This window comes from Oryzias latipes, chromosome 2 (assembly GCF_053564925.1).
Source record: "Oryzias latipes strain Hd-rR chromosome 2, Olatipes_Hd-rR_3.1".
NCBI classification, from domain to species: Eukaryota; Metazoa; Chordata; class Actinopteri; order Beloniformes; family Adrianichthyidae; genus Oryzias; species Oryzias latipes.
In genome coordinates, this window is record NC_136238.1 from 11188653 (window position 1) to 11214184 (window position 25532).

General features: G+C 41.6%; 2 protein-coding genes across 4 annotated transcripts; one reads left to right on the top strand and one right to left on the bottom strand.

The window, feature by feature from the left end:
• Positions 1-1931: 1931 nt before the first annotated feature.
• c2h8orf74 (chromosome 2 C8orf74 homolog) lies at positions 1932-4300 on the bottom strand. The gene is made up of 5 exons (XM_004066578.5): positions 4152-4300; positions 3872-4036; positions 2825-3008; positions 2408-2631; positions 1932-2294 (listed from the first exon to the last, which is right to left on the bottom strand). The coding sequence occupies exons 2-5, from the start codon at positions 3917-3919 to the stop codon at positions 2121-2123; spliced, it is 630 nt and encodes a 209-aa protein (XP_004066626.1). The 5' UTR covers positions 3920-4036; positions 4152-4300; the 3' UTR covers positions 1932-2120.
• An 824-nt stretch (positions 4301-5124) lies between these two features.
• rp1l1a (rp1 like 1a) lies at positions 5125-24790 on the top strand. 3 transcript variants are annotated; one of them, XM_020708732.3, is made up of 8 exons: positions 5125-5293; positions 11888-12128; positions 12296-12694; positions 12769-13033; positions 13597-18047; positions 18558-19478; positions 19549-20430; positions 22301-24790. In XM_020708732.3, exons 2-8 carry the CDS (start codon positions 11907-11909, stop codon positions 22658-22660), a joined length of 7500 nt encoding a protein of 2499 aa, XP_020564391.1. In that variant the 5' UTR covers positions 5125-5293; positions 11888-11906; the 3' UTR covers positions 22661-24790. The 3 variants fall into 3 exon arrangements, with proteins under 3 accessions (XP_020564391.1, XP_078788334.1, XP_011483035.1); XM_078932208.1 differs by having other exon boundaries at positions 22247-22358; XM_011484733.4 differs by lacking the exon at positions 5125-5293 and adding an exon at positions 8630-8786.
• The last annotated feature ends 742 nt before the right edge of the window (positions 24791-25532 follow it).

The window sequence follows — 25532 nt, forward strand, 5'->3', positions numbered from 1 at the left end:
CTGCGGCGGCGGGAGACTCTGAATCATCACAGAATAAATCATTTGTTGGTAATTAGCAGGGGCGAGGCTGAATCTGACACCGGGCTCCATCTTAATTACCCAAGGCTATTTGTGCCATTCATTTTATGGCGTTTGCATGAACACAGACCTTTCTGCAGCCCGACTGTGTTCTCCTACAGTCAATTCTGGATTTTTAATAACTCCCAGTTGGCTTTGATGAACTAAACTTGAAGTGATTCTTCATTTCACACGTGCTTTTTTTCCACAGCGACTAATAAAATGTCATTTCAAAGTCATGGTTTTTAAACCCAATAATTCACTTTCACAGACTTTTCCCAAGTAAAATAAACCTCACAGTAAAAACAAGAACAAAACGATCCGGTTAAATAAATAAAAAATAAGTGTCACAGAGTTTTTCTCTGTCCTATAGTAGATATTGAGGTCCTGCAGCATTGCATGTTGGGTATTTTTTTTTTTACCTTTAATCATTTAGCCAAAATCAAAAAAACCTGTGTCATTGTCTAGGACATATTTGCTGCAGAGCGGCAGTAGTTCACTAGGAAGAGCAACTCCGCCCCTTTCCCGTCACCCATAATCTCACTGTTTACATGGTCTAACACTAGTTTACAGCCCCTCACACCCCCAAACAAGCATTACCAGTGCAACAAAAATGGCGAGCAGTTGAAGTGCAGAGAGCTTGTGACGTGTTTTCTACATAAAAAGTTTTTGTTTTATTTTGCCATCAACATTTTATCTGCTTCAGATTCACAACAATCTGCAAAAAGACATACTTCATTCAAACTTAATGGTCTTTATAAATGTCCTCCACCATCAGAGCAGTGGCACAAAAAAACACCAAAAGACATCATTTTCATCAGAGTGGGACTTTAGCCCAAAATTCCAGCTTTTCTGCAAAAATCTTACCAAAGCAAAAAAGCGGTAAGTTTCTGAGTCAAAAAAGGTTTGTTTGAAAATGTTCGTTTGTCTGCAGGATTCTTGTTTAGGAGGTCAAACGATGCTCACTCTTTACGGTTCTTATCGTCTGTTTTTCACTAAATTTTTAAAATCTGAGTGTTTTTTTTTTTATATTTACAGTAGAAAAGGATGTAAATAAATGACTTTTAAGTAAACTTTTGGATATTTTGAATTAACAAATTGTGGAAAAGCTCCTCCTATATTTCTTTTTTGGGTACCAGGCCTCCATCCAGATGTTCATCCAGTGGTCCAATCAGGTCAATCTGCCAATCTGTGCCGACACATATTTTCTCAGGATTTACATCTGTGCTCTCTTTTTTCTCTCTTAGTAATAAAATATTGATCAGCGCTCGCTGGCCGTTCTCGCCTTCTGCTGCCCAGATGCCAGAATCGGGGGCCCGTCTGCAGCTCCTGGAGGCTCCAGCAGCCTCACCTCCCATACAGGAGCTCGCCTGGGAGAACCAGGAGGAGCTGAAGGTCAGCGTCAAGCGCAGCCGGTGAACTTTTCAACTGAAAACTGAAAAAAATCATTGTTTTTTTTACAGAAACACAACGAAATTCACTGGGCTGAGAGTGATGTGACATTCATAAGAAACAGGTAGTAAAAAAAGAAAAAATTCACAAGCTGTGCTTCACAATGGATTCACAGTAACTAATGTGTGATTTAAAAACCCAAGTGTTGGCAGACACGAACATTTGAAACCGTGAGCTCCACCTTGTGGTCATTTAGCAGTACATTTTGGATGCAGCTGCAGGTTTTTGATGATTTTTACAAAATAAAACTTCATCAAAAGCTTTTGGGAAAGAAAAAAAAAAAAATTTTAAGGTAAAGGATGATTTTTTTTCTACTTAAAAACGGCGGATACTGCTTTTGTGACTCTAAAAAGAAATTGAAAACGACTTTTCAAATTTCTTCATGTGAACCCAAACAAATACAAATTGGACAAAGTCGTAGACTTTTTTTTAAATGTTTTTATTTTGGCTGTTTGGTAATCTGCGTATTGAGCGTAGGAGTCTGTTTATATAATCAAGAGCTGTTATGTAACTATACAAAAGCACAGATCATCACACAATCATGTAATCTGCAGAACATTTCAGGGAATCCTTCAGAGCAGCTAAAAAAAAAAAAAAACAATTTCGATTTTCTAAAGCCGCTTTTGAGCTGCTCGTTTGCTCCGTTGAAGACCTTTTGGCACGCCAGCCTCCCCTAAAGTGACCTGCTGGTCCTGGAGAGCCTTCAGCACCTCCTCCTCCTCCTCCTCCTCCGACAGCTGAGAGGAGGTGAGCTGTGGGTCGGGTTCGCTTAGGACCTCACTGCCCTGAAGCACAGTGACAAAAGAAATGAAAAGCAAACAGTGTCCCGTTACCATGGTAACCGACTCTCACTCATCGCTGCCTGGATACCAGACTCTTCAACTCAGGTGGTCCTCACCTGCACCAAGGGGCAGGGGATGGGCGGCAGCTCCACCTCCAGCTGAAGCCGCTGCACGGTCTGAGTGGTCGCCCCTCCCACCGCCGCCTTAAAAAGCTTCCTCCTCTCCACCCAGAAGTCCGTAAAGTACTGGATGAATTTATGCTGCTGGACTGGGGTCAGGCTTGGTAAACACCTCCTCAGCGCACCCTTCAGGAGGGTCAGGAACTTGTTCAAGTCGAGTTCTGGTCAAGAGCAAAACATAACATTTCAGACAGATCCCACAAAGAAGCAGGTAACCTGGAATAACACCACCTCATGCTTATTGTTTCTGCAGGCCACAAAGGGAACCAATCATTCACAGATGACTCGAAGTCCTTTCTATTTCAAGGCAGGACTTAAGGACTTAGTTATTGTGGAGCTGTGGTCGGCGCTGACCCTCCAGTTGTGGGTAGATGTCTCTGGCCAACATGGCAGACTGGGTCACGTTGGCAGGGCTGAAGCCAGAGTCGATAGCCAACATGGCGGCGTCGTACACAAACTCCTGATGAAAGGTTTGCCTCTCGTCATTGAACTCGGACCACAGGAAGTGACTGCTGAGCCTGTGTACGCCAGCATCCCTCTGGAAACACAGAGTATTGATATAAAGGCCCACCCCCCTCATTGTTTTCAGCTTAAATTTAAAAACCTGCATCGTTTTTACTAGGACGTAGTTTCTGCAGGGCGGGAGGAATTCATCAGAAATTCTCCTCTGTGTAGTGGGTGGGAAGATACCCCTCCCCCCTTCCCCTCTTGTTGCTGAGAGCTCTCTGTTTACAGTCTCCTGCTGGCTTACAGCCCCTCACACCCCCTAGCTAACATTAGTGGTGCAAAAATAAATAAAGAAATAGTAAGTAATGTTGTAGCTATCCTGCCGTTCAGTTTTGAGCCAAATGCCGGCTCAGACGAGGAAACAAATCAGAATAAAAAAGTAGTTAATCTGATTTTTTACAGGATAATTCATGTGAAAACTTTTACAACTTTTAGAAATCGTGAATTGCAGGATGAAAAATTAAAAATAGTCTAATTATCAACAGGTTAGGTGTTTTATTCTTAAGTATGGTTATCCCCTATAAGTTTAAGGAATTAAAAATAAAGTCGTATATTTTAAAGTCAGTTCTATGAACGCGGATGTAAGAAACAGCAGATTGTATCCCTCCGCGTCATGGTTAATTCGGTAAAAGTTTGTTTATACGTAAGGTATTTGATATGAAAAACAGTTCAAGATGTATTATTAAAGTGACAGTTCTTCTGCCGAGAGGGTTCCGTAAATCGCCAATCTACGGAAAGCGGCGAGTCTTGGTGGTTGCTTAGCAACCGCCGCGTGGCTTTTAAGTTTGGATCTATTTGTGCTGGCGGAATAGCACCCGGAAGAGTGAAATTTTACTTTTTTGAGTTATAAACAACCCATGAAAACTTTCTGCGGTTAATCTGGTTCGGTCCTACCTCAAGTTTCGCTATAGCTGCCATTTCAATATTTGTAAGGGTTTCCATGGTGGTGCCAGGGAGTGGTTGCCATTGGAAACGGACGCGAAGGCGGGGCGTACGTCACCGTTACGTCTCACGCATAGTTTATGTCGCGTGAAGGAATTCAATACTGGTTTATGATTCCTGCAATAAAAAATTGTATTATTTAATATCTTGTTTATCTTTAGTCTCACAATTCGGACTGTTTTGTTACAAAAAGAGGTGTCATAATGAAAAGGAGCCGCGAGGTTCTACTTACTAACTTCCTGTTAATCAGGCTTATCCAAACACTAATGTTTATTAGTCTGAGGCCACAGATGGCTCAAGCAGCTATAATCCTTATAATCCCACCGCTCTATTATCACTATTTCTCCTCTCGCGAAGATACAGACACCTTGTGTAAAGTTGGTCAAATTAAAATGCTGTTTCCTGCTCGATATTTTCAAATTAAAAGCAAGAATCTGAATTGTCTGTTCTACTTGTTAATTAAATCTGGAAAAAACGCCAAAGTGTAAATATAAGGGTTATAAAAATGGTATTTTATTTTATTTATTTATGTACCCCATATTATTTTTTAAGGTAAAATTTACTCCAAATCTGATAGGCAGGTGTTTCTGCGTACATTTATGTATTAAAAAAATAGTAAAGTAGTTGCCACAAAGAATAGGGTCAAAGAATTTGATATATAGCATTTTTAACTTTTTGGCTTTTGTATTATTAATATTATTAATTGTGTGTCTATTTAGGAAATAAAAGTTGTCTGTGATAGAATGAAAAAACATGATACAAATAAATGAGAAATAACACACTGCAAAAGAATCTTAGGTATGTATAGCTTTAAAAAAAGGGGAAAAAAAGCACCAGTCTACTGTAACTAATCTTATTTAGTGTAAAAGAAAAATTAAAGCAAAACTTTTTATAGTGGAACTGTTAATGTTCACACTATTTCTACTCCTTAAAGCTGTCAAGCACAGTAATCTCTGGCAGAAAGTATTTCACAATGATGGTGATCACAGTTTTCAACAAGATGGAGGATAATTGAATTTCTCATTATGTATTTATGATTTTTTTAAGTGATATATTTTCTTGTTGTTCATTTTCAGATCTGTCTTTTTTTTTTACTGTGTTTGTGTTATTGTAGTCTAAATTGAACAAAGTGAAAATGAATGAAACGACATTATTTTGAAAGTGTAAAACTTCAAACTTCCGGTAAGCTATGGTAAATTGTGAGCATGCGCAACAGGACAGTCCAGGAGAGCCCGTGAGTGTTCACAGGAGCGTTCCACGCGATTCAGGACCGCCGCCTTTGGAGCATCGGGACTTTTATTTTTTGTTTCAAGTTCAAAAATCTTTTTCTGTTCGGAATCTGTTTGTTTGTTTTCCCATCATGCATCGGTTCTGGTGAGATTAAACTCTTTTGTTTCTTTATTTACAAACAAAAACCGCGTATTTAAGCCAACAGACATAATTGATGATGACGACTTTGTGTGGAGATGAAGATTGTTAATGTGCTTATTGGAACACAGCATGAAGTATGGAGGTGAGTCACCTGCTTATGGAATGAGTGACAGCAGAAGAAGAAAGTGAACCTGCAGATCTAGGCCACACAGAGTCTAATCTGTCATCTGCTGCTTCTTCCCAATGTCCCACTGAACCGGTGATGCTGCAACACCTCTTGAATTTGCATCCATTTGTAGAAAAAATATAAATAAATAAATGATGGGCCAATGGGGTTTCCAAGGCAGCGGATTGTCTGCCTGGGTGCTCTTGAGCAGCATCACTCCTGGATTTGTCCATTGGGGAAGACAGGGACAGGCTGCCTCGCTCCTGTCAACGCCAGAGCTACCCAACCCCGACCTCCTGTCTACCCCGCGCCTCCCGGGCCCACCTGCTCCTCCTCTGCCTCCCATCAAAGCCGTGAAGCAGAAACATATTGAGGACATGGAGAATGACTTCATTCTGAGTTACGCAAAATGATGTCCTTCAAGGACGCTCAAACGATGAGGATGAAGATGCTTTCGACTGAAAATCTTTTTTTCCTCGCCACAGCGCCTAACTTAAGGACCCACGCCAATGTTTTCAACATGTTCTTGTGGCATTTGTCTGATTATTTATTAGGAACATTCTGAGGATTTCTTTGTTCACGTCATTGTGTTTCAGGAGGAGATATTTGAAAAAAACAAAAAAAAAAACGATGTTATTTGTGACGTAGAAAATACACTGGCTGCTCTGAGCTACGGAAAGGGGAAGGGGGGCGGGGTTGTTCTATCCCAGCAGCCCCACCCACAACTCAGAGGCAAATTTTTGATGCTACTCTGCAGAAGCTATGTCCCAAAAAAACGACAGGATGATTTACGGCATAACCATAATTAAAAGTCCACTGGGAACACTTCTAAAGGTGATTGGAGTAAAAAAAACTTTTTCTTCTTAGTGACCTTTTGCTATTTGTTATGACACATATTCTTGTTTATCTAAGGAAAATAACTTCTAGTGACATTTTATAGAGAATGATTTAGAGATTTTTAAACAAAAGACCCACAAATAGACGAACTACAGTAAACAACCCCACAAAATTTCATTAGCCAAGTAAAACATTTAAACAATTAAACAGAATATTTCATGTTTTAAAATAATTCAAAATAAATAATTAAAGCTAGCTAATATATATTTACAACTATAAACAATTCTTCGCCTGTTGGATATCCAAAACCTGTGAAGGAAATGAGATAACTTAAAGATTCTTAAAATATAACGTAAAAATCCAGGTAGTTGAATAAAAAAAATCCGTTTGTAACTCTCTAAGTGGGACAAAACCAACATAAAAAACGTAATAATTGGGGTAAAATAAAAATGTTTTATTTTGTAACTGAACAGCTTATAAAGTCATATCTTTAATGAGTTGTATTGAGTTATATAAATACAAATTGAATTGAGTTGCACATTTGTGTTTATACAAATAGGAAAACTGTCTGTTTGTTTCAAAAGTCTTTTTCCGTTTCAGTTTTAGAAAAGATTCAGCACACTGTTGTGGTTTTAAAGAAACGGCAAAAAAACAGTTTCTGATGCAAAAAAAATCATTTTTGTTTGTGAGGATCTTTTAAATTTTTCTTTTTTAAAATTTTATTCAATAAATAAATGGTAGATCCAAAAAATAGCTCTATATATTATGATTTATTCTCTTTTTTTAAATGATTATAATTTTTTTTACAAAATAAAAATAATATAACTTGGACTTTTTACAGCCTATTAGTGGAAATATTTTAAAAATTAAAAATAAATAAACCCCAAAACATTAAATATAAATGACCCAAAAGGCGTTTTAATACAGTAGATGTTATCCTTCTTCAATCGGTCATTCGTTAGCGTCACCTAAGAGAACAGCGCCCTCTGCTGGAGACTTCAGAAACATCCAGCTGCTGTGTAACCCTTGTGCTATCCTAGACACTTTAACGTTGGGAGTTGGGTCATCTAGACCCACTAGACAGTGCTCTGAACCTTTTTTCTTCAATGATTTGTGATCTTCACTGGTGTCCATGGATTACATGAAATCTTTCCACCTTTATCCACCTTTGTCATGGTAGGGAGAACACACGTCAGTGTAAGGGGGTGGGGTCATCTAAGATAGCACAAGGGTTAAAAGAAATGTTTGGTGAGGTTTGAGGGGTTTAATTACCAAAACCCACCCTGAACTAAATCGTGTGTTTAACGTGTTCTTGAGGCTTTTTTTTAAATCAGGATGGAGCACAGTTATATATAAAATTAAGCTCAAAATTACATTTCTGAGTATTTCTATGTGTAAATAGTTAAGAATCAGAAAAAAATGCTGTATGCAAAAGAGATCATATTTGTAACGTTAAAATATGCCGGGTGGGCCACAAGCTCCCTGCTCTGCTCCATTCTGATGTATCCACTTGTAGACAAATAGTTCCATGATCGTCTTTATTTTCTTTATTTTATTTTGTCTGAGCTGGAATCTGGTTTACTTTTCAGCTGGTTAGCTTAGATGTTGCTCACCAGTTTTGTTGCATTGCTTATGTTAGCTTGGGTTTGTGAGGGGACAGATAGACAGACAGATGATGGGAAGTGTGGGCGGGGTTACTGCCGCTCTGCAGAAACAATCCCGTTTTGTGATTTTTATTTTGTTTTTGCTGTAAAACAGCATATTCATAATTAAAAGACCACTGGGAACTCTTTAAAAGAGAATAACAGAGTTGGACAGTTTTACATAAATTGAACAGGAAATGATGTCATTCTGTAGAATAATCTATGGAAGCGATCATCTGCGCTGCATGGTGGTGGGGTGGTGTGCATGAAGGTGTGCAGACGTAAGATCTTCACTTTTACTGTTGGGTTGCCATGGTTTCCGGTGCGATTAGCTCCTCACAGCTCGTGCTGTCAGGATTTCTGCCTGTAATCTGCTTTTCTGGAGACGGCGTTGCTGCGGGTTCAAAACCAGCCAAAGAAACTACAAGTTGTGCAACGCAAAAATGAATATGAAGCCCTGATGAGACGAGTTTTCTTCCCCACTGTCCTCACAGAGTGCATGTGGAGTTAATATGGTTCGGGTCAGAGGTTGTCCTGCTGCTATCCTCCCGGTTTGGTGCTGGCCGATATCACACAGGGTCGTTAAGAAGGCTTTTCTTTCTATCATTAGCCTCGCCCCTCCTCTCTCCTCATTTGTCCTCGCTCCATCCTCCCCGCCCCTCTTCGCGCCTGATCGCCTACTGCCATTTTACCCCACGGTCCCTGGCTGTGCTGGTCCCCCATCCGCCTCTGCTCTCCCACCAGCTGCTGGTCTGACCCCAACAGTCAGACCATCAGCGGAAAAAAAAACCAAACCCGCTTTCCTCTCAGGGCTTCTTCCACATCTCGTTGGATCATGTTTCCTAAAAAGGTGAGAGCCAAAACTGATTTCAAGTAGTCCAAAAATAGTTCAGAAGTAGTCCTAAACATGGGAGTCTTTGGCGTTGTGATGCTCTTTCTAAAATAAATGCTAAATGGATGTTTTAATGTACTAATAATTACCTTTTATTTTAAAGAGCTGCTTTCTTAAATCTAAAGCTATGGTATAAACGCAACTGGCAGCTTTTTTACTGTTCTTTTTTTAAAAAAAAAGGTCTTATAAAGTTTTTCAACTTTAAGGAAATTAAAAGTATCTGATGTGAAACTGCTTTGAAATGTCTCATCTTTTGCTTCAATTTATCGGTTTATCCATCATTTAATCTATAAAATAAATGTCTAATTATTTGATATTTAAGCCAAAACACCATGAAAATGGCTAAAACTTTACAGATTTTCATATTTTTAGTGTTGCTAAGCTGCAGCTTTGCTTTGTTGGAAAATGTTTTGCATTTTTATTTGTCAAAAGTTTGACCCAACTTGTCAATCTCTACCATAAATTAGCCAAAATATGAAATCGTGTGGGGATTGAAGTGAATCGCGTGAATTTTTACATGGGTTCACTTGTTTTTGTGCTGTAAAGGTAAAGTCTGGAGTCACATCAGGTCCGTGTTCAGGTACGGGTCGTCTTTTAGCTTCAAGTCCAGCCTTAAGGACTTAAAAGCTTGCTAAGCCTGCTGATACTTTTCACCTTTGAACCTGAAATGTTGGAGGTTTAGCATGGACGACGTTTCCGTGTTTGTCTTTGACTTTTAGATTTAGGAGATTTAGGATTTAGGAGAAGCATCTGCAAGGTTAAAAAATGCTACAAAACTTTACATTTAAGCTAAATGAATCTGTTTATTTAAGGGCGTTGTTACACAAGCTGGTTTACGACGGCTCTTCTGCATCAGGACACTTTTTTGCGCTTCCTCTAAATAGGATTTGTAGACGTGCACGAGGTCACTTCACTTAATATAGCTGTTCGGATTCACATGCATTTGGGTTTTTATAACACATAACAGTTTTTCTCAAAAAAAAAAAAAAAAAAAAAGAACGCTATAGAGAATTTTGTGGTCCCGAATGGACTCTTTTAAGTTCTTGTGGTCACGTTTTTAGAACACAAAATATGTATTAGAGCTTCACCTTTAATGATGCACTGAAAAAAAAAATGTCTCAGACATATAGAATATAAGATGTTTTTCTCTTGTTCTGAGGGAAAAAGATGTAAATTTAACTAGTTGAAAGATTCTGTGAAATAAGTTGCGATGTCCTGCCCTTTTACAAGGAAATAAATCTTAAAATTAGCTGTAAACTCTCTTATTTAGATATTGCTCTGATAATTGGAAATATTGTCTTAAAATAAATGTCTTTCTTAAAAATATTAAAATGCTACAGAATGTTGCCTAAAAATATAATGTAAAATGAAAAAAAAACTCATATCTAGGTGTATTTCTCTGATAATAGGAAATATTACATCTTAAAATAAGTGTGGTGCTCAAAAAATAGTTTGTTTTTTTTTAATTTAAAGGTGCTATAATTACACATTTCCACCCCAAATATAAACTATTTTATTTTAATGTGCTAGAATTTTAAGATAAATTTGTCTTAAAAATGTTGTGTAAATTATTAGTCAAATTAAAATTTGTAGTTTCTGTAAATCAAACAATAGAACATCTGCTTAAAAAATTGTTTCCTTAGAGATGTGACTTTGAATACGATGTTTGGAAAAATCAAATGACTCAACAAAATACTCAAGATTTATTGTCTTAAAATAGGTTTCTACAGCTTAGTAAAAAGTCACCCGTAAACTAGTCTTTGTCTTATCTCTAATATAAAAGATATTTAGACTAGAAACTAGCTACATTTTCTGAGATGTAGTGTTTTTTCAGTGTAAAACATTTTATTTTTATATTTTTTGCTAACAAAAAAGCTGTTTTAACCCATAATTATTCATGTTATATTTGATATTTCAATTTCTGAGACAATGATCTCATTAACATGATTAAAACCTTCCTTAAAAAGCCATTGTATGTACCTTAGTTCAGTGGTTCCTAAACTTTTTCTGCAGGGCCCCCCTTTCGGAAGATTAGAATATTTTTGAGCCCCCCCACACTGACACAAACATACAAATCCTTTGTTTCTAAACTCCATCGCGCCCCCCCCTGCAATACATCCGCGCCCCCCCCTAGGGGCCGCGCCCCCTAGTTTGGGAACCACTGCCTTAGTTGATGTTTTCTGTGTTGTAGTTTCTCATCATTCCACCGGGGGCAGTAGAATAGCTTTTCCTAATCAATTCAAAATGGCTGCCTCCGTCAATACATTTGGCGGGAAAACATTTTGCTAATTTTTTTATCTTATGTTGAGACTAACTTATCCATTGTAATTTGCATTTTTAAATGATTAAATTCTCTATTGAAATAATAGAAAATTTGTTGATATTGAATTACTTATAAATCAAAAACAATATTTAAAAAAAGTTTGGATCAAATTTGAGATGTTGGGTTAATAAGGTGTTTTTTTGGGGAGCCAGTTTAGCTCCTGCTGGTTTGCGGCGCCTTCCGTCCGTGAAACCCGGGTTCGACTCCAGGCTGTTCCCTGTTCCCTTCTCTACCTCTGCCGGTTCCAAGCCCGGTTAGAGAAGGTTGCGTCAGGAAGGGCATCCGGCGTAAAACATTGCCAAATTTACCATGCGACTTGTTCGCTGTGGCGACCCCTGATGGGAGAAGCCGAAAGTGGAAGAAGGTTAATAAGGTGTTTTTCCTGAACACTCATCAATATTTTTGCATCTTAAACTCAATTGTTGTGAGCAAAAAGTTACCAAATCATAATTTATACTATTTAATGCTTTTTTTTCATCAAAGGGTTTAAAAAACATCTTAATTAAAAAAAAAAAGAAGTTTCCTGTTGATTCTTTACTGAAGTTGGCTTTACAGGATTTAGTAAGTGTTTGTGCCAAACATGTGATGCGTCAGGTCGACCTGTAAGTGGATGTCCCGAATCCTAAGTTCCACCTCCTGATTAGGACTTGAGACTTTGATGATAAAGAACAAATGGAGAAGGAACTGAGATGTGTTCTTTTTATCATTTCTGTGTGTTTTTGCCTCTGCCTCGCAGGTGCCTGTGAGATCAGAGCATGCATTCGGCCCAAACCATCTTGTGGGACTCCAAGCATCCACCTAAACATGCACCTCTCCCTACGACCTATTCCCACCACTCCCATGTGATCGCAGCGCCACCGGCCAAACGGATCACCTTCTACAAAAGTGGGGACAGCCAGTTCGGGGGCGTCAGGATGGCCATCCACAAGCGCAGCTTCAAATGTTTTGACGCCTTGCTGGATGACCTTTCCCAAAAGGTCAGTGGGGGTCGGAGCTCTGCTTTGAAGATGCATCCCTGGATGCCTGTGCTGCACTTTTACCTTATCCTCTTTATGAGGATTAGCTCTGCGTGTTCCTAAAAGATGCCAAAGTTTTCATCTCGACAGGTCTCTTTAACAGCCACGCTTCTTCGTATCGTGTTTAGGTGCCCCTCCCTTTTGGAGTGCGGGTCGTGACCACCCCCAGAGGGACCCACACCATCAAACACCTGGAGCAGCTCCAGGACGGCGGCTGCTACCTCTGCTCTGACCGGCGGCACGTTAAGCCAATCAATATGGAGCTGGTCGGCAAACACCAGGGCGCTTGGCATCATCACAACCGGCGGCCCCAGCGGCCCGAAGCCTTACCCGCGACTCCGCCCGGTCACATGCGCATACCATACAGGCCGCGACGGATCCTGCTTGTGAAAAACAGTGAGCCCGGGTTGAGGAGAAGCATTGTGCTGAATAGGAGGTCCATCAGAAGCCTGAAAGCGTTTTTAGATGAGGCGTCAGAGGTGATGGCGTTTCATGTCCGTAAGCTGTACACAGCAGAGGGGCGCAGGGTAACAGCTGCTTCTATTTCAACATCCAGCCCACAGTTTTGGTAAAAGCCCTCACCCTGTATGTTTGTTTGCAGATCGACAGCGTGCAGAGCCTGATGACTTGCCCCGGTGTGCTGGTGTGTGTCGGCCGGGAAGCTTTCAGTCCAATGCTCATCAATTACATCCGGAAAACGTCAGACGAAAAGCTGCCCGGTCTCACCAGCAAGTCTCCAGGTCTCGGTCCTCGAACTCCTGGCAATGGGGCTCGGTCTCCCGCTACCCAAGGAGTAAGGTCTCCTCCGCACGGAGCTCAGTCTAGAGCCAGCGAGTATGACGAAGGCAATGAGAGCAAGAAAAATGGTCAGTCTTTAATTACCAAAGTTAAGGAGCACAAAGCAGAACTAATGCGTTCACACCAAATGTAATTTGTGTGTCAAATTCTTTTCTCAACACTTGTCCAAAAATGGGTCCCTAGACCTAAAGGTTTTAGCCTCATCGCTACTGTATATCTCATGTATATATTGTGAAGAGCTCTACTAAAGCATTGGTAAACACATCTCCACGTCTGGGTTCATGAGATCATTCTGAGGCTCTCCCAGTACACTGAACTTCACCATCTACTGCAGGAGCTGCGGCTGAATGACGGCCGCTTTCAGTGGTACTTGCGTCAATTTGTGTTATAGATGACTACCCTCCCATTTGGATTCCTGAAAAAATATAAGCCTCTACTCTTTACGCGGCGCCTGAAACTGCTGCCAGAGCACTGCACCCGATGCTCAAATCACGCCCCAGCACCTATGATCACGTCAGTACATTAACTCCACATTGGAACTTGACACCCTTGACGCTCAAATCATGTTCGGTGTGAATGTAGCCAAAAACCAGTTAATTTCAGCCTAATTTTATTTTGTGCTTCTTTTCAGTTAACTTTGGTCTGGAAACCAAGAAGAGCATTATCCACCCTCGCTCTGACTCTTCCAATCGCTCAACCCGTTTCTCTATGTCCTCTGAAAAGTCGTTCGGGATCTACTCCCAGGGAAAACCAGCCATCATGAACGATGACATTGAGAAGCGCGTTCTCGTCAACAAAGATGGGACTCTCTCGCTGGAGATGAGGGTGCGGTTTCACCTCCAAAATGATGAAACCATCCAGTGGTCCACACAAATTAAAAAGTCCCCATCACTGACCACAGAAAGCTGCCCTCTTAGCCAAGCCCAGCAACATTACCTGCAACAGGGTCAATCAGAAAGCTGTTCTGACCCGGATTCTGGGTCTTGTGAGGGTGTGGACATCTCCAGCCAATCTCTTCAGTGTGCTTTGGGAAACCACTGCCCCTGTTGTTACCACAAAGAGGAACAAAAGTTCGATATGTGGGAAAACCCAGCTCATAGCCTCAAACATGCTCCCATTCCTCCTCCACGTGCATCCAACCCCCCTACAATGAGACGCACATGCTCCTCCAGCTCCTCCTCCTCATGCAGCTCCAGGAGGGTGATTCGCTGCAGAGCGCACCATTCCAAGCCTCCAGACGGCTCAGGGTCAGAGCAGAGCCAACTGGTCCAGCAAGAGATGTGCATGACCGAGGAAGTTGAACACAGAGTGGAGCTGGCACCAGATGGAGACACTCAGGTCGAAGTCTGTAAGGTAAGCAGGTGTTGCAGTCGGACTGAACTGGTTGCTATGGACACCAGCCTACGACCGCTCAGTGGGAAGTCTGTCGAGGGTGATCTTATGACAGGAGAGGATGACAATCGCTCATTGTCAGCAGTTAGTAGCTCCTCTCGTATTCTTCAGTCACTGAAAGAGGATCAAGATGATGAAGATGAAGACCTTCCACCCAGCGCCTCCCAGTGCTGCCATAGAGAGGAACCATCTCCATCCCCAACACCTCAACAGAATGAAAACACAAGCGTTGTCTCAGCCAAAATGGGCAATTCTACGAAAAGCAGAAGCCATATTGAAAATGGGGATAAAAGAAGTGGGGCAGGGTCAGCAGCTTCTTCCTGTCACTGTGGAGCAGCTTCTCCACTTTCCAAAGTTGGAGCAGATGAGGTAGAACGAAGCTCCACTTCTAATAGAAGCCAGTCTAGAACTCCAAAGCTTGAGGAGGTGGCAGCTGTGAAGGAGGAAGAGGTAATGAGGCCTGGTAGTGGACGATCTAGTAACAAAAGACTCTCAGCAAGTTCCCACAAGTCATCAGAAGCCAGCGTTTGCCCACATTGTGGTGGCTGCAAACGTGGGGTTGGTTATAATTCCAACAACAGAGCATCAAAGATGTCTGATAGAACTTGTTCTCCACCTGAATCCCCTTCTCCTGATAAAGAGAGCGAAAATGATGGCCATGACAGAGAGGAAGGGTCTCTCAGTCCCTCTTCAGCCAAAAGCAACAAGTCCCACAGGTCTGACTGCCATAACATCTCTAGTGCTGCATCCGGCAAAGCAGAAGAAAGAAGTCCCAGGGCATTATCATCTCAATCCAACCTGTCTAGAAAGTCCCACAAGTCCAAATGCTCCTCTGAAGCTGCCATTGTCCTCCCTAGAGATGAAGCAGAAGGAGAAAACATCACAGAAAGACCAGTTAGCTCTGTAAGCAACAAATCAGGAGCTTCAGTCAAGTCCCATAAGTCTAGCTGTCTGTCAAACAATCAACCTGCTGAAGAAGAAGCAGACAAAAGAGCTTCTAGTAGTCTTTCTGTCAAGTCGAACGGTTCCACCATTTCTCAAAAAGCTGGTAGTGTCCTCTCACAGAAGTCCTCCAAATCCGATCTCTCTAAGTCTAGAACATCCCATAATACTACTTTTAGTCACTGTGCAAAAGTAACATCATCCAGTGAGATAAAAGGAGAAAAACCTATGGAAGACGTAACTGACAAGAAGGAAGAAAAAGAGGTACAAGAAAGGACGGCAAGTGTGATGTCATGGAAGTCAAATTTATCTGACCGTTCTCATGGATCCTCTAAATATTCAGTACCTGCCCAATCAAAAATAGACAAAGATGTAGAACAAAGGGCAACAAGTCAAATGTCTGGTAAATTGTCCATCAAATCTACAAAGTCATCCAAGTGTACTGACATCGAAAAAATGTCATCTCCAACATTAAACATAGGAAAGGAGCCTGAAGAAAGCCAAGCTTTAGAAGCAGAAGCACAGCAGAGGCCTGAAAGTGGGATGTCAGACAAATCTGGCAGTTCGCTATCATGTAAATCAGCTTCTTCAGCAAAGACTCACCATTCAAAGGCAGAAGTGGATAGATCACACAGTGCTACTTCAGTGAGATCACACACCTCCACCAAGTCTAGGAGGTCTAACCACAGCGCAACAGATCTCAATGATGCTGAGGTTCCATCAGTCGAGATAAATCCAGAGGAGAAGGAAATGGAAGAGCATTTAGAAAGCCAAAGTCTCAAGTCTGGAATTTCCAACAAAAATCTTTCAAGTTCAAATATTGTCACTATTAAAACACCAGAAGAAGTTGATTTTGAGGAGAACATCTCAAAAGAGAGGCCAGCAAGTAACTTGTCAGGAAAATCAAGTGTTTCGTCTGCTTTCTCGCATAAGTCCAATCATAAAAGACCTGCTGAGATTTCTGTTGTTGAAACGCCAGATGCAGGAGAACACGTGGACAATAGTGCACCAAAAAGTAATTCATCTCATGGCCAAACCCTCTCACCGAGAAGAAGAACAGCCTCACGAAGTTATTCACCCAAAGATCAAGATTTATCCTCGAGAAGGTCTTGGTCCCCGGCACAACAGTCGCTGCCAAACCCCAATGCTGGGGAGACAAGAGGGACCAGTGCCTTGTCAGTTCACTCCATAAGTTCCACTAAGTCTGGGAGATCCAAATGTTGCTGTTCAGCAGCCTCAAAGCAAGAAAAGACAGAAAAGGAAGATGGGGAAACAGACAATGGGATAAGTGAGGTCTTTGAGCAAGCAGTCAGCACTGTCTCAACCTCACCAAAGAGACTAAGAAAAGGATCGGGAAGTACAGCACAACCCTTGAGTCGTACCTCATCTGGATCTGTCTCTCTTGGGCTACCAGAGGACCATGATACAGCAGATTCCGACAGTGGCAAGTCCAATGCATCCTTTCATAGCAACAATGACAGCAAGGTCAAAAGCAGAAGTAGAACAGTCCCTAAAAACTCTGAAGGTGTTGGAAGAGCTGGCTCCACAGTGTCCCAAAAGTCTAATGGTAATAACAGAATTTCAAATTCCTCCCACAATCCCTCGGGAGTTGATATTCCAACTATTGAAGTCCCCAGAGAAGGTGGGTATGGTGAGGAACAAGAAGCAGAAAGACCAAGCAGTAAGGTTACGATAAAAAGCAACCAATCTAAGAAGTCCTGCTGTAGCTGTGATGCCAAAGCAGCAGATCGGACACCTGAGACAGAGAGTGTAAAGTCTATATCAACCACAAGCAAAAAGGATACAAAGACCTCAGCTTCAATATCTGGAAGTGCTAAAGTTCGGAATAAATCTCCTGCAAGTGCCAGTGAAAAACAGGACCAGGACAGTAGACCAAACAGTGAGGCCAGATCGTCTACTGTAAACTCTCAAAGTTCATGTAGTCGCAGACCTCAAACAGCAGCATCTATGCAGTCGGAGTCCAAAGATGCTCCAAAGCAGAGTAAAGAAAAAAAGGATGGAGTTAAATCAGACGATTTGATAACTATCAAGAGTCACAACACAAAAAGTGAGGATGGTAGCATCAATAAATCCTCATCACATGGGAAAGACATTCACGGAAAATCATCAAGTCCTTGTCCTCTACATAACTCTAGACCAGGCAGCAAAGTAGATGCAGGCAGTGAAAGCACCCTGTCTAAATCTTTGTCTGCTGCTGACCTGCTGAAGGAAAGCATGGCCACTGCGCGTCAACACAGGCAACCATCAGAATCCAGCAGAAGCAAACCAAGGAGTGAGACAAGCGAGAGGTGCCCAAGTAGAAGGGATTCAAAGGATCCAGACGGTATGCTAGAACTGACTCCAGCCTGTCTCCCCAATGCCTCCCCCAATGAGGTTGTTTCCGACTGGCTACGCAGTATCCCTGTTGATAGCAGCATGCTTGCATTAAGCAGCGAGTTACACTATGAAGAGGAAGATCAGACACTACAGAAGATAGAAGAGACACTTGGAGAAGAGACAGTAAAAGAGGAGGTCAGCCCTGAGGATGAAAGAGAAAACGGGGACAACGGTGTTGAAGAGGAACACGACAAAGATGGAGAATGTCAAGCAGCAGAAGGGGAGAAGGGTCCAGGTCCACCTTCAGGTGACTCAAAGAGGGCTTCTTTGTCCAAGAACTGGCAGTCTTCTGCGGCAGTGATGAAAGTGCTGTTAGGCTCCTCTCTGGGTCGCTGTCGGAGTCTACCTGAGGTAAAGCACGGACTTTTCTTATCAGTAGACCAGCACATTTCATCAATGAAACACAGAAATGCCTGTATCAAATATGATGTGATATATAGGGTTACAGTTAAATCTGATGAAAATGTAATATTTTGTAGTGTTTCCTGCCTATTTAAACGGAAACCATGGAACTATTTCAACCTAAAAGCAATCACAGCTGCAATATCCTCTATAGGTCTTACATATGTATTCTATGTGATGAAATTGATTCTAGTTTTTGACAACATTGTAGGAAAGTAAAAGTACAGCATTAGAAAATATTTCACTCCCAGAGCTTTGAAGTTATAGAGATACAATTGTAAGACATGGTTTAAATACCAGGTTCTTGTGTTGATAGAACTTGTCTGGTCTTCAAAACCCACCTAGCAATGACCACACTCAACTCCAGTTGTAGTAAAAAAAAATTCTTGTATGTAAATTATATCTGAACTTTATCTGCTGCTAACATATATTATGCGTGTATCATTTCCTGTTGTGAAGGTGTCTCCAGTTTATGGTCGTAGACTGAGTTTTTCAGCCAGAGGGCTTTTGGACTGTCTGGCCCAGCTCCAACTCCTTGAGCCAGCCGTGAACAGCAGCAATCAGAAGGAGCGCAAGCAGCAGTACGATGAGATCATGTCCATCCTCCAGTCACTCTGGCTCACTGAGCCCATGGATGGTGGGGAAAAAAAGGCAAAGGGCGCACCCCCCGAACAGGTGACCCCACCAAGGTCTTCATCTGGGGTGGGAATGAGCAGCGGCTCCGGTGGGTCAGCAAAGGACAATGGAAACCAGGGAGGGGATCAAGCTGCAGCAACCCAGATTGAGGATGAGGCACCAGGGAAGATCATAGAAGAGGAAGAGGAAGAGGAAAACGTAGAGTCCAGAGACAAACCCGAAGAAACTCCTAATAAAGACACAGCAGAAGAACCGGCAAAGAATGAAGAGCAAAGCCCCGATCCTGACAGTCTAGACAGCCCGAAAAGCAATGAAAACCCATCATCATCAGACAAGAACTCTACCAACGATAGCTCCAAATCTGCAACTGATACAGAGAAAGAGACTCTGGATGATTCCCAGAGTGCCACGCGGCCACCATTATCCAAAAGACAGTCCCAAGACCCCGACCCGGTGTGGGTACTTAACCTTCTTTCCAAGCTGGAGAAGCAGTTCATAAACCACTACAGTGATGCCATGGCAGAGTTTAAAGTCCGCTGGGACTTGGACGACAGCCTCATTCTGGACACCATGATCTCCGAGCTGAGGGACGAAGTGAGCCGGCGCATCCAGGACAGCATCAAGCGCGAAATAAAGAAGATCCAAGGTCGAGCCGGAAGAGGCGGCAGGTCGCCTCGCCCACCCCAGTTGGCCAACCTATCACGAGAGTCCACCATGACGGAGAGGAGGCGGCGCATGCTGAAGGTGAATCCTCCTGACTCCTACAATGACACACCTTAATTGTGATGCTAACACCAAGGGATTTTCTCTGCAGGTGATGAAGAACCAGTCGGTGAAGACTGCTGACTCTGTCAGTGACGAAGAGACGGCCGGTGAGTTCAGCGATCAGAGAAGCGAGGACGAATACTGCCCCTGTGACGCTTGTGTCCTCAAAAAAATGGCAACTCGGCCATTCAAGAAGAATCCTTTGGCGGCCGATGCGCCTGTGATGATGGAGTTTGACCTGCTCAAGATACTACAGATGAAGAAAACCCCCCTGCCTGCACCAGTAAAAGCTCTGCAACCTGCAGAAAAGGATGATGAAAGTATGGCTGCAGACCAGGAAGGGGGGAATCTGGAGGTAGTTGAAGAGGAAGAAGAGTATGAAACCAAAGAAGATATCAAAGCAAACGTTGTATTAGAAGAGACTATTCCAGAGGAAGATGAAGAGGAGGCTGAAGAAGAAACTGAAAAAGAGATGCAGCAAGAGGAAGAGACAAGTGGGCAAGAGGAGACATCCGAACATGCAGAAGATGAGGATCCAGCAGAATGCACATGTCATTCTGCCGAGGATGAAGAGGAGGCTGAAGAAGCGAGCACCTGCACCGACAATGGTGAGGAAACAGGAGAGGGGGATACTGGGGAAAACGATGGCAATACAGGAACTGGAGAAGAAGAGGAGGACGATGACAAGGAGACGGTCAAAAATGCAACATCTTGCGATGAAGAACCTGAAGATGACAGTCCCACAAAAAATGCAGAAAATGAAGAATCCACTTTGCTGGAGGATGGAAAGGAGGAAAACGTCAGCACCTCTGCAGAAGCAGAAGATGAAGATGATGGGGAGGATGGAACTGGGGAGGCGGAGTCACCTGAAGATGGAGGAGATAGTGAAGAGCAAGAAGAGGTGTCTGAGGAGGATAGAGCCTCAGTGAAGGTAAAGACCGAAAATATTTGACAACGAGAAATTCTTTAGGAGCTAAACTCAAACAAAATACTTCTTATTACAAAAAGTAAATAAAATCTGTATTCCTGAGTTTAATTAATAGATACTTTAAAATCTTAACTGATCTTTGTTTTGACAACCTGCAAATTTCTCAGATCCGTGGATCCATTCTCTTTCTAAAAAAAACTGTAGTTTACATGCAAAAACACATTTTGTTTTCTGCTGAGAAATGTAATAATTTTACAAATTACAGTTCTATCTTTGTTCATTTTAAGTAACTTAATGTAAACACATTTTTTCTTGAGGAGGAAAGCAAAAATAACTAAATTTTCAAGATAAAGTAGTAGTTTTTCAAATAACTTTTTAGAATTTTTTTTTTCACTGTTTCTTTATCATTTTTACGAATGGATGACCCTCAAACGTGTTACACCTCTTTATAGTTTGACGAATGAATGGATTAATGTGGATTCTAAGCAGCATAAAAGCCTGAAGTGGAATGGGCTGGTTAACCTGGGAAAATGAACAGCTAAAAAGCAGCATACTTGGTAAAAATTCTTATGAATACATCGGTTTATTTTGCTGTATAATCTGACTTTTTAACATCAGAGTCAATGGGAAGTTGCTCCCTTCTGCTACCTGGGTTTAGTGGTGTTTGGTGGTACTGCAACATTTGATAGGTTTTGTTTCATCATTTTAATATCTTAATTATTTTGTGTCAGTCCTTAAAAAAATAGAAAACAATGTGAGACCACATAAAGCATTTTATGTACTAACTACAAATGACAAAAAACACTTTTGATATCCACCCTCAGCCTATTTGTTTTAATCATGATAAGGCACAAGGAGAGAAACATATATGCTAGTAAACAAACTTTGAGACGAACAACTTAACAAAGTCAACCTAGTTTTATAGATCCTGGAAGCTTTTTTTAAAGATGTGTGTTGACAAATTTGGAATAAAACATTTAAATAAAGTAAAAGCTATTGCAGTCAAAAACACAGTATCTTCACTGTCAAAGCGAAAAGTAAGAAACGTGGCGAAACGCATAGCACTGCAGACCTGGTTTGAGAATTCTGGGTTTTTGTAATAAAACAGCATCACGTGTCTTAATATCAACCAAATGGAGGGTTAAAGTCGTCTAAAGAGGAATCTGACCTACTGCAGCCTGGAGACTTAGGGTTAAGCCTGTGGGAAAAGCTAATCTCTCTATCCACTTAGGCTGTCTGAACAAACTTATTTGTTTGGAACTTCCTTTAATGGGCCTCTGCTTTTACCTACTGCTTCATCAAAGGAGGTGAAAGCATGAAAACTCATCAGTTCACATCCGCTTCATCACGGATAAGAGACTGCATTGTTGGAAAAACACAAGTAGATATTTTAAAACACCAAAAATCACAAACTAGCATACTTCGGTTCCCCATTCATGTTGGAGAAAATGTGGAGACATAAATGCAGATTATTCCCATATTTTTTGGTCTTGCCCTGTTGGAAGAACATTCACCAGATTATAACCAAGGTCCTGGGCTACAATATACCAAAGACATGCTTATCTCTGTATCTGGACAATATATCAGAAAATGTACTCCAAAAAGACAGATATTTAGTCAGAATCTTCCAAGCTGTAGACAATAAAACAATCAAAAGACAATGGTACAAGACAGATTTGCCAGCAGAAATGGGGAAAAACTGTGGAGGAAATACATGTGATGGAATTGTTGAATTATAAGATAAGAACTTTGCGTTGTAAACCTATTTTAACTGTTCCTTATGCTTTTTTCTTGTATGTTTTAACTGTGTGTTTGAAAGGCAATGAAAAGATAGTAAGGAAAACTCATCAGTTCTCCGTATTCTAACACGCAGAAGTCTTGTGTGAATCCGGCTAGCTGTGTGACCGAGGGAGAGGAGGCCGACGCCGAAGACTCGGACGACAGTAAACAGCAGAGCGACACCGGTGCAGAGGAATCCGGACGTGACGAAGAGGACAAGGAGGAGGATGCTAGTGAGGACCTCGTGGAGGAGTTCAAGCCAGAGGAAGAGAGCGAAGAGCAGGCCTGCGGAAAGAAAAAAAAGGATGAAGCTCTTTTGCATCAAATGACCAAAACCTCTGTGGAGTCCCAGCCCGGCTCAATGGAGGAGGTCGACAACCATCAGGAAATTCCCGTTGGCAACAAGAGAAATCATCCGCCAGCCAAAGACGGTCAGGAATCTGATGACTCCTAAACCACCCAACACAGGAAAACATGTCAGGATTTTAACAACAACAAGACTCATTCTCTTTGGATTTAAGACTCACCTGAACACTTGAAGCACTTTATCCGTCCAGATCTGGAGTGTGACGGATTTTTCCATCAGATACTGTTGAAACCTGGAACTTGAAGTACCGCTTTATTATATTTAGCCAATTATATTTTTTGAGTATTTTGGGTAATTATTCAAGAAATATACTGTTGTGGTAAAATGACTGTTTTGGTGAAATCCCAAAGAAATCTTGGAGACAGACTTCATTGTTTTTTTACCAACAGCTTAGGAAGGACTGAATCCCCAGGGGGCAAAAACAGGCAGATGGGTGAGAAGAACAAAGCTTTACTAGCTCTTCACTCTTGGAATGGCACACAGGTGGATGACAAGGCTGGCAGGGATGGGACCGAATCCTCCAGACTGAAGGGGGCAGCACTGAGCAGATTCCCAGAAGCTCTGAGCAGGCAGGACACCACTGGGCAAACGGCAGAGGCAACGCAATCTTTTAGGGGGCATTGGTTCCAGGAGTATCTGGGAAGACCCCCAGATAGAGGGCAGACCTTTGACTAGATATGAGAACTGGAGGAAGCCAAAATCCTATAGACATCTGGAGAGAAATAAACAGCTGTTACTCATCCATATTTGTCAATAACCATTTTAACATCTTCTTGGTAATCCTAATTTTCTTCTGTACTGCCATTAAATCAAGTTATAAACTGGCCAATCAGATGTCTTAATAAAAATAGCCGGTCCTAGGTCGAACATTTGAAACGTTTGATCCACATATTCTCTAGTTGTGGGGCCTTCCAACCAGCTCACCCCTGATTGGAATGACTCCGACCAATCCCTGCTTACTGATGTCGTCTGGCTCCAACATGGCGGCGTCCGTATCACGAAGAAATGTGAATGGACTTCATTTGGCTGGAGCCTGAATAAATGAAGCCATTTTCTATGGGTGACATCACACTTACTCGGTCCAGTTCTCATATACAGTCAATGGGGAGAAAGAGGCGACATTTGGGCAGAGACACATTACCTTTTTGGCCGAACATTAAATAGTCCGGTGATCAGGTGATTGCTGGGAAAGGAAGACCACAATTCTTAAGAGATGGGAGTTTTTCCCCCAGATTTTTCAAAGTAACAATATTTTGTGGTCATTTGGTTGCCCTTTCACTCATTTTCAATCAAATTGTTTACTTAGTTGTTCATAAACATCACTGAAGTCATGGTGTTTAGTGACTTACACAATTCACGTTTCCATTTTCAAACGCTGCTGAGATTGGACTAAAAAGAGTAGAAAAGGAGCCAACGCTCAAGAAAAAAAAGAATGAAGAAAGTTTAAGACTTATATTTTATGTAAACTCAGTTTCTAAAATTGTATTCAATCATATAGCCACTAATATATTTATTAACTCAATGACGCGTTATCTGTTGATTGATTGACTTGTGTTTGTGTTGTTTCCTCTCAGGAGGTAATGGCTGTACTCTCAGGACAGGTCATCTCCAAGCCATTACTTAATTATCTGCTTAAATCTGTGGCGTGCTAGAAGAGCTGCCAGAATCTCCAAAACCCTGTATTGTAATCTCATTACCTAAAAGTAATTTTGGGAACAGGCTACTCCTCCTTTCTTGTCCTTTTATCTTCATGCAGGGAGTTTGGCTTCAGAGTTCCCATAAAAGTGTTGACAGATCTTTGGTATTTTCTGTTTAAGGAGCGTTCAAGTTTATTGATGCCTTATGAGGGCGAGAGCGAAATTGCTGCTTTATCTTTGTTTTCCCAACATCTTCTTTAGTGGAAGGATTTGCTAAGAAACTGGACACAATCGATGACACTAGGAAAAACATGATAATCAGGTTTCCTGTAACGGAATTTTCTTTCATTTCTCTCCTCTGAAGCTGAGAGTTTGGCTGAGCTTTCAACATAGATTTAAGGCAGAGGTACTCCTCAGATGTTCAGCATGTGGTCTGAACATTCAGGACGAGGCAAAAAATGTGACCAAAGAGACAATGGGGGAATGTGCCTACACTGCTGTTGGTTTGTTTAGCTGTGATTGTCATTTGCTGGATATAACTGTAATGACACATACATAAATAAACAGCTAAATATTTTCACTTTTCCTTTTTTTACCTTTACTCTCTTTTTTTTAATTTGTAAGAACCGTCTTTCTACTCACTTCAAGCTATTTCGGTGGTATGGCCAAGATGTTAAGGTTACGTGTTGGTACGCTAATGGGTTTTATGGTTGAAAAGTCTAGCAGAACTTTATTAGCAAGACTTTTTGTTACAGCTCAAACCTCTTTTTGCGTTTTAGGCAGAATGGAGATTGTACAGATACAATCGTGAGAAGAAAACAATGTGCAAAAAATGGTAGAAAGCAAAACAGTTGGAGCAGGAAGCCATCTGTGTTCTATGGGGGTCAAGTAACCTTTAAGGAAAATAGTCCAGACCATATACAAGAAAGGAAATAAACGTATTTAAGACAGGTTAGGTTATAAACTGTCACAAGAACAGGCAAACAGCTGGGTCCAAATGCAGCTGGTGTATTAGCCCAGCTAAAAATCCACAACGTTAAATCAGGGTCAGGCAGGCAATAACAGGCATGAGTTCATCAGAGGAGAGACAGGTTGGTCAAAATCCAGGCGAGAGTTGCAGCAGGCGGCTGGCAAACAGAACCAGAAACAGAAGATCAGGTCCAGATATGACGCTCTGTCAGCAATACTTCACACTGAGCTCAGCACAGTGCAGTGTTGTGGTTGATTGAGTGAATGAGAGTCAGGTGTGCAGCATCCAGGAAGTGTGGCTAGAACTCTGGAGATGGTTTCCGTTGGTGACCAGAGGGGGAGACAGATCTCTG